This window comes from Strongylocentrotus purpuratus, unplaced genomic scaffold (assembly GCF_000002235.5).
Source record: "Strongylocentrotus purpuratus isolate Spur 01 unplaced genomic scaffold, Spur_5.0 spur5_scaffold_2, whole genome shotgun sequence".
NCBI lineage: Eukaryota > Metazoa > Echinodermata > Echinoidea > Camarodonta > Strongylocentrotidae > Strongylocentrotus > Strongylocentrotus purpuratus.
Genome location: NW_022145605.1, coordinates 39,821,558 through 39,834,962, shown reverse-complemented (window position 1 = coordinate 39,834,962; position 13,405 = coordinate 39,821,558). Strand labels below are relative to the sequence as shown.

The 13,405-nt window shown below is 37.4% G+C and overlaps 1 protein-coding gene across 1 annotated transcript; it reads left to right on the top strand.

Moving 5' to 3' along the window:
* The first annotated feature begins 7,570 nt into the window (after nucleotides 1–7,570).
* Nucleotides 7,571–11,198, top strand: LOC115926870. Its single transcript, XM_030992431.1, has 2 exons — nucleotides 7,571–8,658; nucleotides 10,774–11,198. The coding sequence occupies exons 1-2, from the start codon at nucleotides 7,666–7,668 to the stop codon at nucleotides 10,825–10,827; spliced, it is 1,047 nt and encodes a 348-aa protein (XP_030848291.1). The 5' UTR covers nucleotides 7,571–7,665; the 3' UTR covers nucleotides 10,828–11,198.
* The last annotated feature ends 2,207 nt before the right edge of the window (nucleotides 11,199–13,405 follow it).

The window sequence follows — 13,405 nt, the reverse complement described above, 5'->3', positions numbered from 1 at the left end:
CTTCTTCTCTGAATATCCAACAAATAGGTAGACCTGACTTAAGCCAGACTTAAACTAGGGCGGGTACCCCATGTTTAAATATGTGTACAATTTCCACAGAGTTAGACCAAGCTTATATCTAGGTTTAAGTTAAACCTGACTTCAGAAACGCAATGTTAAACCTAGGTTTAAATCTGAGAGTTCGGCGAGGCTTAGACTAGACTTAAACCTAGGTTTAAATACGGGCAATTGCCTTTATTTTTTTGTTTTTGTTGAAATAAATCTTTATTCAGATAAAATCATGGAAAACATAATAGTACATAAATATGCATAACAAAGCACTAAATCACATGTCTTAATGAGGTCAAATCAAATTATATCTCTATTTATTTGATAGCAGATTTTAAATTAGTAATTGTCTTCTTCCACTTAATAATATTAAAATTCGTTGTCTTAGTTTTGTTTTTCTCTATAAATCATTCTTCTGTTACGTAATATGTCATTGTCATGTTCACACATTTTCTCAAGTAACGCTGATCCTTGAAAGTCTCTGCGATCGTGTTTATGGCTTTTAGTCTTAACATTAATAATTTAAATAATCAACAAATTTCATTTCTGTAATTAATCTTATTGCCACGTTCGGAATAAACTAGAATAATCCATTTTTTTAAAACTTAGTCCGACTTGGACTTTATTTACATCTATCTGCCTAAAAGGCTTACATGAATGTTGAACTATTTGCATTTAAAAGCCATCGAAGAACTATTGAATACATGGCAAGGTTGGTAGTAGTCTGTTTGGTTAAGAATTATAACCAAATTATTCCACTTTTTGCATATTAAAGAGGAATGTTCTTGACACTTCAAGTGGTATCTGTCATAACTGGTCAATGATCCACAACCAGCAACTTTTATCAGTTTCGACTGTCTACTGTCTGTTTTTCTCCTTCATTTTGTTAAAACTACATTATCTCTCTGCTCGTATTCAGTTATCATTTCTTAAGTATTTAGTATTCACGACGTATAATAGCTGAATTTTAGAGTTGTTGAGATTTCTTTTCTTTATTCTTGCTTCATATAGTGTCAGATTTACTGGTATAGTTTACAAAATAATAATAGCATGTCTCTGTTTTAAGAATATTAAGAAAGAAGGTGTGGTGTTTAACAAATAATATATATATTGATAGGAAATGGAAATTGCGTATTTTGAACTGAGTTACTGTTATTATTTGTTTCAGAAATGTTAAAGGAGAATGATATAATTATTGAATCAATAGAATAATTTACAAATAAATTAAGAAAAAAATGACTGCTATTTTAAAGCATTAAGATTACAAGAGTTTGACATTGTACGTGAGTGTGTGTGTGCGTTGATGTGTGTGCTGTGTTTGCGTGTGTGTGTGTGAGTTTCAGGTCAATTGTGTGCCAATTGCATAGGAATTCACTGAAATTTAAAACGATAACACCATCACCACTGCAACATTGTGGGTAAGATCCTAACTTAAAACACAGCTTTCACTTAAAAAATAACACATGTTATAAATTACAAATTACGATACAGGAATAATTTGTGCTAGAAAATATCATATCATATAATACCATACTAATACCAAATTTGACTGTAAAAATCATGACTGACAGGACACAGAAGGGGATTTAAAGCGCATGAGAGGAGAGCGAGGACAGAAAAGAGGGAGTGGATAGCGCGCGGTATATATAAAGAGAGCGAAGGACAGAGAGAAAGAGAGAAAGTGAGAAAGCAAAAGAGAGAGAGAGAGAAACAGAAAGGACAGAGGGGAATAGAGATAAAGCGAGAGAGAAGGGGGAGGTAGAGAAAACAATTTAAATGTAATCGTAAATTTTAATCTCGGATCTAATTGTGAGCTTTAACAACGTTTCGCAGTTTGTTCCATATCAATTTCTTGTGTGCAGTGTCATTGGTAGTAGTGTCATACGTAGTAGTAAATATTGATGTTCACATATCAAGGCGTTGACTTTAGTTCGGAAGGGGCATCTGTAAGTATCGTCTGCAGGGAACGAAAAGGGCGATATCTCAATTAACATGATTGAAAACTAGAGCAGGTAGCGCATTAAAGAAGACCAAAACTTGTTGTTAATAATGTTGGGCAATGGGTTCCATGATTTCTAACCAAATGATTTCAAATATCAACCACTCATAACGGGATAGTTGAGTTCTGTTGCAGAGGGCGCTATACAAAAAAAATACATAGTGAGATAATGAAAAACTGAGTGTCAAATTTGAAAGAACATACAATTTAAATGACAAAATCATCTTTGTTTGATCAAAATAGGTCACCGTATTTTTTTCGAAGTGGAGCTGAATTGGTATGATCGCATTAGCTAAATCTCACACATTTTGGGGTCTAAAATTACCTTCATAGCAATTTTAGGTTCTAAAATGGCACTAGAAATGTCATAGATAAGAATGAGAGAAGTAACCATGTACTTTGAAGGCATTTGCGGTCTGAAAACAGAACTCAACTATCCCTATAAGGGTTGTTTGCTGAATGCCAAAAAGGCGAGTTCCATCTGACGGACTATATTTTGAAAGTGAATTGGCTCGCATATATTATCATCCTACACTTGTACTCCCATAGACCTTGAAGCTAGGGTTCAATTCCAATGCTAGATCCTGTATCCCGCACTGGACCGTGTTCGTGTAGTGGCCCAAGAAGATCATTCCAGTTAATTTTAATTATTTATCCTCAAATGTATATGTATATAAAATGTATGCATAAAATGTATGAAATAGTATAATATTGTTTAGTAGTCGCTCAATGCAGAGCAAATCTATTTCATTTTATACACATTACATGAACAATGACAAGATAATCACAATGACATAAGCGTAATGATATAACACAACATGAGCATGGAAATATCTTCGACATTGTTTTTTGTTTTTTTAATCTTGCAATACGAATTATTTAGTTACCAGAAATGAAAAACGAAACTTCTAGGAAGCAATACTTGTTTGCTTTAATTTCGCACAATAATAATTAAAACTGTTTACATTCACAAATAACCTTCTTGTTATTGGTAGGTGATAAGAGCTAGCTTATCTTGTGGGATAACTATGGAATTCAGTATTTTTGTTTCATATATTGGAGAGAATTTGAGGCATGTCATTTGTCTGAAGTGTGTCCATAAATATTACAAGGTCATAGGAAAATAAGTCGTGTATCTTCGAAACATTATTTGCGTGAAAGAGTTCGTGAGTATGAGCGAGGAAATTTATGTGACATATAATTCGCATTGCTTTCCTTTGTAACATTAAAATTCTACCGAGTTCAGTATTTCCATAGGTGTCCTATGAAAGGATTTCATAATGCAAGTAAGGAAGTACTATTACAGTCGAGTACAAATTAAGCATTATACGAGATGGAAATTACAGTGCGTATCAAAAAAGGTGTACCTAGTTTTAGTAGCTTTTAATTAAAAAGTTAAAACCTCTGCGACCTTGAATCATATTTCATTGTAAAGAAAAACTAATACTCTGTCTAATTACACCATTTTCATAATTGTGCTGCCAAGGATGACTGAACGGCAGGCTTTTCAAAGAAGTATTTACAAAATCATCTTAGTTTAGGCTAAAGGAATACATGTGCGTCAAGACCCATTATGTTTGTGTTATCTTGTTCCAACACAATTGCTCTCTTTTTTTCATTGACTATTAGGCAGTAAGGAAAAAGTGATTACATCAACTCAACCTCAAAGAAATGATTATTACAAGTAAAATTTATGAAATTCTCTTCGTTATGGTGATTAAAGTTTTGCCTTCATTTACATCCCTTAAAGGTAAACTTCTCATTGAGTGATAGCAAATGGAAAAGGTTTATCAAGGATGTTACCTTATATTTAATGAATGTCTTTCGTCAATTTCTTCGGTGTTTACCATCGTAAATGTTCTTTCTTGCATTGGGTATAAAAGTAACCTTTGACTTTTCGATCGGTATTCGATTCGATACCTTATGCTCCTTACGCGTATGAAATGGCGCAGTGGACAAGTGAGCAGAGAGAACTAATGCTAGGAGTACACTGGGCCAGCGCCAGAGTTGGTGCCAGTTCGCGCCAAACATTATGTGATTGGCGCGAAGTGGCTCGCTGTGGCGCCGAATTAATGTCCGCTCGGCATGTATCGCCAAGTGGAATAATCTGGGTGCCATATGCCGTGCACCAAATGCCACCCGGCTTGCTCCAAAAAATGTTGCGCCAGTTTGCGCCAGTTCGCGCCATTACACGGCCATTTGATTCCAAAATTCACCCTGTTGGCGCCATTCGCGCCAATAGACGTCTACTTTGCGCCACGTGGTAATTAGTTTGTGCCAAAGGTCGCCAAATTGGTTTGAACTTGCCGCCGCTTGGCGCTACTTGCCGACTATACAAATACCGGCCATCGGCTACCTGGTTCAGACCCTCCTCAGCTGCTGTATGAACAACATCTCTACTAAATATTTACAATTTTGATAGGCGGCAAGTGGCGCCGAATTGCGGGCAACCAGGTGGCATTTGGCGCGAAGTAGTCACCAATCGGTTGCCGTTCGGCTCGCGCCACTCCACATTTAGCGCGCCACTTGGCGCGAAATCTCAATGGGGCAACTTGACGCGCGCCATTATGCTAGGAGTCCACTGGGCCAGCGCCAGTTGGTGCCAGTTCGCGCCAAAGATTATGTGATTGGCGCGTAGTGGCTCGCTGTGGCGCCGAATTAATGTCCGCACGGCATGTGTCGCCAAGTGGAATAAACTGGGTGCCATATGCCGTGCGCCAAATGCCACCCGGCTTGCTCCAAAATGTTGCGCCAGTTTGCGCTAGTTCGCGCTATTACACGGCCATTTGATTCCAAAATTCACCCTGTTGTCGGCTACTTTGCGCCACTTGGTGATTAGTTTGTGCCAAAGGTCGCCAAATTGGTTTGAACTTGCCGCCGCTCGGCGCTACTTGCCGACTATATAAATACCGACCATCGGCTACCTGGTTCAGACCCTCCTCATCTGCTGTGACCTACATCTCTACTAAATATTCACAATTGTGATATGTCTGAGGCTTTTGATAATGTTGGAGTGATGATGCAGCTCAATCAGAAGATGATGAGAGATGCTGAGATGATGGCGCCAAGTGGCGCCATGTGGCGCCATGGGGCGCGAAATCTCATTGGCGCAACTTGGCGCGCGCCATTACATTCCTGTGCATTCCAATAGGCGGATTGTTTGCGCCAAGGGGCGATATGTTCGGGCCATTTGGTGCCACTTGGCGGACACTTGGCGCTGATTGCTCAATGCAAGTGGCGCGACGAAAATTTCAAACATTTTGAAATTTTCTTGCCGCCACATTCAAATTTGGTGCCGTTACGGGCCACCACGAGCCAGTTGGGAGGCAGTTTGAGCCACTACACGCAACTAGGCACCACAGTAAATTGCATTGGCGCAAACTGGCACCAACTGGCGCTGGCCCAGTGGACTCCTAGCATAAGATATCATGATACAATAAATTAGTAGGCTGTTTAAAATAAATAAAGGTTATCCTGTCGATTGAAACAAGCTTCTGTGAAAACCTAGTTACATCATTTTGAACAATGAAGCTCTGAAGCACAAAGCACAATTTAACTTTTGGTATTATATGGCCTCACTTTAAAACATTGGTCCCTAAAGCACAAACTTCGAACAAGACGATTTTGTCAACACTTTTCACCCGTGGCAGAAATTATTATGAATAGGGTATCATTGGACAGAAAATAGGTTACTTTTTATCATGAAAACAATTCCAAAGTCATATTGGTTATGAATGTTCAATTAGGAGCCACCAAAGTAGGGTAAACTTGTTATTGATACGCTCTGTACAATTTTACTTTGTTCAAAATACAAATATTTCAAGAGATTATTTTACAAACATTATGAACATGCAATTTCCATTTAAGTTTATCACCTATTTCCTGGTCAGTTATCAATAATATTAATAAAGAGCATAAACTTTTTTTGTGTGTAAATTCAATGACAATTTATTTGCCTTGATCCAGTCAGCATCTACTCGTAATTGATAGCTCATTGTTATCAGTTAAATTTCTGGGTTTGATGAGAACCAAAAATGTTAGAGTCGTCACCAAACAAAAGGAAGGGCAGGGTTGTTGAGGACATGTAAAAGTCATCAATACGTACAATAAAAAGTAATGGACCTAACTAGAACCTTGAGGCACACCACATTCAATGGTCTTTATTAAAGAATGTGCATCATCTAGGAGTCATATTGCTTTCTACTGTGGAGGTAGTTCTTAAACCAATCCAAGGCTATTCCTCTGATTCTGTAGTTAGACATTTTGTATTTTGTTTTCGTGATTTATCGTGTCAAAGGCCTTCCAGAAATCCAAGAAAAAAAAAACCGTATGGACGAAATTGTTAATAGAGCGAAGCACCTTATTTACTTAGAGTCAAAAGGGCATGTGTTGTAATGTGCTTTTACGGAAGCCAAACTGTGACATATAGGACATATTACTAGTAAATAGTTATACATTTACAACTAAAAGCCATGCATATAAACATTACCTGTTTAATTTGATAATTTATACCTCATCTGTTTATTGCATATTGTCAGGAAAGAAATTTATTTGTTTCGCTCTCTGGTCTGGAGTGTTCTTTGTTAAGGTCAGGTGAAGATATTAAGGTCAGATGTTTTCTTTTCAGGCCAAGATGTATTGTTCCTTATGAATAGGCCTGGGGAAGTCATTAATTCAGTGTACATATTTTATTTGTTGTTTGGCACACATTTAGGAAGCCTCTTTTCAATACAAATATTTTCCTTTGTAAGATCATTTCCTCTCCAAATATTTGTAGTCATGTTTTTAGAATTTACTTAGTAACCGTAGGGTATATTAAGAGGTGGATTTTCTGCAATCGAGGAGAACCACCTAAGCTATAATAGACTTAACGACATGTTAGAAGTCGGCAATTAAAGTCAATATCTGAGGGTAATTCCACGTCGGGACGAGAGGCTAGCTCAACTGCCACCCGGTTCTCCATAGCTTTCGTCGGGGGCTAGCTCTTGTCTGGGATCGGGACGCACACCATCGTATCTCAGTCTGCGGAGGTCAAGAATACGGGGCGACTACCGGGGCCAAGTGGAGCAAAGACGCTGTCTGCGGAGGCCAGGGCCAAGTGGACGACACGAGATGTGACCGGCGTCGATGTCAGACGGGAATCTACCCATCCAGAATTATTTTGTTAAAGATAAGTTTAATTACATACTGTATTATTACTGAAGCCAAAACAAAGTGTGTGAAACAGGAAAAATGATTGGAAATTAAACGTTACAATTTAACTTTAATTAACAAGCTCTATTTCCCTTTATTTTTGTGTGTCCGTAGCAATAATAAAAAATAAAAAAAAGTCTCTCACGTGACAATTTGGAGGTCCCACCGAGACCTTGCTACTTATAAATAATTTCAAGACGGGAATTGGATATTTCTCCCCCTCTTTTCCCCGCATACGAATTTGATGTTTAATTGATGTTTGGGGTTGAAATATAGGTTAAAAGAAATTATCAATGCTAGGTTGATAAAAGCAATAATGTCAAGAGTTAATGCAATCTTATAATCTCACTGAGGAGGGGTATAGGCGTAGTTTCAGATCTGTTAGGCCTTTGAACTTTGAACGCCCAAAACAGTTTGCTAATCGGATGAAAGGTCATTTTGATAATTGGATAGGAGCGTCTAAGATAGACAATAGTAGGGCTGCTCTTGAGGATCTGATGTTGCGAGAGCAATTTTTGATTGATTGTCCAAGAGAGGTTGCTAGGTTCATCAGGGAACGGAAATGCACGAAGTTTGACGAGGCAGTGGAGTGTGCAGAGGTTTATGTTAGTGCACACGGACCTCATGTTTTCTTTGGTGGAGAGAAATCCGAAAGAAGCCGATCAGATCCGAAGGGGGGTAGTAAGGGCCCTAATCAAATAGGTAAGACTAATGCGAAATTGTGCGAGGTTCAAGCCAGGGCAAAGAAAGTGGAAGGTGGTAAGCCCTTCCAAAAGAAGGGGTGTTATATGTGTGGGAATCCCAATCACATGAAGAGGGAGTGTCCCCTGTTATTGAAGTCTATGGCGGCTCAGGGTATGATGTTGTTAGGGGGTAATGAAGTCCCCGGGGTATATGCTGTTCATAATGAGCCTAATGAGGGTGAGATTGAATCTGAGGCCGTAGAGTTGACAGCAGCTTGCATTGCCGAGTCGGTGGTCGATAGTGAAGTCATTGAAAAAGTTGGAATGGCTTACGATGATATTGAAGCGATGGTCAATGATATGCCTGTCGTGTCTGGGAGGTTGATGCCTGGGAATGTTCCCGTTTCCGTGCTACGCGGTTCAGGTTGTAGTACTTGTGTTGTGAAAGAAGCGTTAGTTAGGAAAGAGCAATTCACAGGTCGTCATGTTAGAGTCAGGTTAATTGATGAAACGATAAGGCGTTTCCCCTTGGCAAGAATCGTTGTCGATTCGCCTTATTTCGAAGGAGAGGTGGTGGCAGTGTGTATGCCTAGATGTTTGAATGACGTAATCATTGGTAATGTGAGAGGGGCTCGTCCACCAAAAGAGCCTAATTTCCATTGGGTTCCTAAGGCTGACATAGAGGTCACGCCGGAGGTCGTGCCGGAGGTCACTGGTTTGGAAGATTCGAAGTTGGATAGAGAATTTTCAGATGAGTTGAAGTCTACCGCTGAGGGCGTTTGTTCTGATGAGGGCGGTATTAGATTACAAGCTGTTCAGACTAGGGCAAAGATTTAAGTTGAAAGATTCCAAGCCTAGTAAGGGTTTGCCGGTGGCTGACCCAGTTGCTAATATTCAGTCAAATCACTTTCTGCAAGAGCAAAAAGATGACGTACCATTGCGCCCTCTGTGGCAAAAGGTTGATAATGTTGACAAGTCGCAATTCATGTTTTTGCGTGAGCAAGGTTTTCTCTTTAGGCAGAGAAAGGATGTCAATGCTAAGGGTATAGGCCCTAAATTACTTGTAGTGCCTAAGCCTCGTAGAGAAGAGCTAATGCGAGTTGCACACGATTCTCTTTTAGGTGGACATATGGGTATTAATAATACGCTGTCAAAACTCAAGGCGCAGTTTTATTGGCCTGGGATGTCGGAAGATGTTGCCAATTTCTGCAGATCATGTGATGTCTGTCAAAAGACTGTTGATAAAGGGCGGGTGCCGAAGGCTAGTCTTGGTCGAATACCACTTATTGGTGTTCCATTTCAGCGGATTGCTATTGATCTTATGGGTCCATTCATACCTTCTGCCCGTAAGCATACCATAGTGGATTATGCTACAAGGTATGTCGAGGCGATCCCGTTGAAGTTTATCGACTGTCGATGTGGCTGAGGCCCTTGTTTCGGTCTATAGAAGAGTTGGTATTCCAGCAGAGGTCTTGTCGGACTTGGGTACGCAGTTCGTATCGGATTTGATGCGTGAAGTTTGTAGATTGTTGTCGGTCAAACAATTGAGGAGGGGTATAGGATGAGCAGACTATTGTAAAATATAGTGAAATTGTTGTAAAAGGCGAATAACCAAACAAGGACAAATTATAATGGTCCATTTTATTTGTATGTGTTTATGCTGTATAGCAAATGACTAATGAAGCTTTCTCATTTCTTTCAGGAAAACGGGAACCAGCAAATCGCGGTCGCCGTTATGTTTAGTTGGTTAAGCTTTAGTTACCTTAAGGAAACATTGTCTGTTAGTGCTTAGTTGTAAATTAGTATAGGTTAGTTTAGGGCCGTTAGGATTAAGTTAGGTTGCTTTAAGATTGTGAACGTAGTTTAAGAAACAAGCTTCATGATTTTATGCGTTGTCGTAGATGTAAAAAAAAAAGAAGATGTAAACAATTTGTTAAAAAAAAAAACAATGAAGTTATTTTAATGGATGAAAAAAATACATATACCATAATCAAGACAAGCATGAAAAGTTGTTATCGGTTGAATGTTATATGCAAGAAATGAATCAATATAGTGCATTTCAGATGACAGTTTGGTTATAGTGAATATAGAAAAGTTGCTTAATAACTGCAAAAGTACATTCAGAGTGCAAACATAGATTGAGCAATCTGAATTTATATTGCCTGTTTCATAATCTCTTGTCTTTTAATATGCTTATATTTTTAAAGAAAATGATCAAACAAAATAATGATATATATTTCATACCAGGTGTATGATTTCCTAATCATATTCAAAAGAAAATGCGAGCCATGTTTTTCATGGAGAGACAGAACTCATAGCATAACAGTCAAACTTGCTTGTAACACGGTTTTGGATGCTGTGGTTTATAGTTCTTTGGTTTTTATACATACATGTACTGTAAAAAAAAAAGAGAATTGAATCATTAGTGTTTCCTGTAGGTTATGTATGTTATATTCTTATTCTTAAAAAGCTTTTCAAATAAATGTTTTTATAGTGGATATCAGTTAGATCCCCTAATTATATCTTGAGGTGGGGGATATTGTCAGAAAAGAAATTTATTTTTTTCGCTCTCTGTTCTGGAGTGTTCTTTGTTAAGGTCAGGTGAAGATATTAAGGTCAGATGTTTTCTTTTCAGGCCAAGATGTATTGTTCCTTATGAATAGGCCTGGGGGAGTCATTAATTCAGTGTACATATTTTATCTGTTGTTTGGCACACATTTAGGAAGCCTCTTTTCAATACAAATATTTTTCTTTGTAAGATCATTTCCTCTCCAAATATTTGTAGTCATGTTTTTAGAATTTACTTAGTAACCGTAGGGTATATTAAGAGGTGGATTTTCTGCAATCGAGGAGAACCACCTAAGCTATAATAGACTTAACGTCATGTTAGAAGTCGGCAATTAAAGTCAATATCTGAGGGTAATTCCACGTCGGGACGAGAGGCTAGCTCAACTGCCACCCGGTTCTCCATAGCTTTCGTCGGGGGCTAGCTCTTGTCTGGGATCGGGACGCACACCATCGTATCTCAGTCTGCGGAGGTCAAGAATACGGGGCGACTACCGGGGCCAAGTGGAGCAAAGACGCTGTCTGCGGAGGCCAGGGCCAAGTGGACGACACGAGCTGTGACCGGCGTCGATGTCAGACGGGAAACTACCCATCCAGAATTATTTTGTTAAAGATAAGTTTAATTACATACTGTATTATTACTGAAGCCAAAACAAAGTGTGTGAAACAGGAGAAATGATTGGAAATTAAACGTTACAATTTAACTTTAATTAACAAGCTCTATTTCCCTTTATTTTTGTGTGTCCGTAGCAATAATAAAAAATAAAAAAAGTCTCTCACGTGACACATCTGTAGTTCATAATCATTTTGTAAACTAAATATGTGAAACCTATGTCCCGGATCTGCTCTCTCTATTGAAGGATTTTTTTCTCGGTTCTGCATCATATTTAAATCTTTAGAGTTTAAATGTGAGGTAGAATTGAGAACAGATTGATTCCTGATAAACTAAGTATAATATTACTAATCCATATGTTACTATTAAGACATCAAATACGTTGCCAAGTAGTGCAGTGATTCCGTAACAAAGTGTTTCATCAAAGGGTTCCATAATTGTTAATGTACTTTATATGGTTAAGGTGCTCAAAATGTGCGAGCTTGTCATAATGAAAGATAATCATTTAGTAAACGCTTTAGGATCTCATCATCATTCATTCTTATGTTATGCATTTCATGTTAACCTATCATTATCTCCTCACATTCCATTCTCGTTTCATATCAAGTTCACTACCACCATCATACTAGTACGACACAGAAACTTTACATGCAACCCAGTTAGTATACCTTTAATCAAATAAATTGGTAATAATGATTAATATTCATGAATAATGATGTAAAACTGTTATCCATTTTCAATACAACAATGTATCTTCTGATGAATTTAGTTTTCACAAAGCACACCATAAATCTACTTTACTTTTAATACGTAAATGGTACAAGTTAAGGCAAAAATGTTGATTCTTTGCAAACATTGCTGCATACTCTTTATAATGTTCCCTTTTTCATTATTGGTGTCACTGAAACTTTGGTTCATAACACTTCGCGTACTTTATTTCACTTGCAAAATCTTACATTGATCAGACTATGGCCATGTATTATAAAGCCTTGTGATTGACCGTACGGTTGCTATGGAGCGTAAGTCTATGGCTTATCGTGTATTGATTAATTTAATATCAGTCATAACTCTTTATAATACGTGACCTAGATCTTGAAGAAATACAATGAGGTGGTGTCGCATGTTATGTCAATGAACATTTACAATTTAAATCCGAAAAGAACTATCGTTAAAACGAAGTGAATCATTATGTTTAGAAATCATTAATCCAAACAACACACATAATAATCGTTGGATTAGTTTATACACCTCCTCATGGTCATACAGATTTATTTTGTGAAGATCTTGATAAATTCTTTCATACTCTTACTGGAGAAAGTAAACACTTATACTTAATTGGTGACTTCAATATTGACCTGTTATCTAATTGTAGCTACCAGGATACATTTGGTTATCCACATATAAATACACCAACCAGAATTGATAGTCAATTTTCAACCCATATAGACAATATTTTGTTCATATATCTTTGGTAAAAATATTACCAGTGGATTAATATATTCTGATATATCTGATCATTTGTCAATTTGTAATTGTGTCATAATAATGACATTTCAATGAAAAAGCCAGCCTAATAAAACATGTACAGAAAACTCCACCCTAATATAGTGTATCATTACAAAGAATGGTTGGATGTCTCTGATGAATCAAATGCAGGTATGGCATACACAAAAAAAAAAATCAAACGAAAAAAAAAATCAAAATTACCGACATATTTTGACTAAAATGTTGTTTTAGTATCAGCTAACAAGAAAAATAAGCGTCGTAAAATGCAATGGATAACAAAAGAAATTATACGGTAGATACACACAATGAATAAACTGTACAAGGTTAATCAAAATGAACTCTACCATTCATATAAACAAAAATATATACAACATACCGAATTATATTAAATTAATTATAAATAATTTGATTGGAAAGAAGAAAAAAATGCCCAATTGAGAATTTGCAATAGTTGATACAGTTATAAAGTCTGAAGATATATCCGGTACCATTAATTCCCATTTGTAAATATAGGACCCAATTTATCAAATAAACTTGATACACCCAATGAAAATTTACTACCCTAAATATATTATTTATTACGGATATAGTATCGAAAATAAACCGCTAGTGACATTCGTTTGTCTCACAATGTATTGTCAACAAGGGATCTAAAAGATCACGACGTTTCGTGTGCCGCCGCTACAATTCGTCAGGTAATAACATATATTGTAAGCAAGCGTCTTTTATACTCTACGGATGGACCGGGTTGACCGGCGGTCGAATAGTTAGAACAATAACGGACCATGCCTATTGGTC

What these genes read in the sequence shown, in the direction of transcription:
- LOC115926870 (XM_030992431.1), top strand. Translation starts at nt 7,666, where the DNA reads ATGAAAGGTCATTTTGATAATTGGATAGGAGCGTCTAAGATAGACAAT. An exon ending in GTTTGGAAGATTCGAAGTTG is followed by an intron (nt 8,659 to 10,773) that starts GATAGAGAATTT and finishes TCTGCAATCGAG; the next exon opens with GAGAACCACCTAAGCTATAA.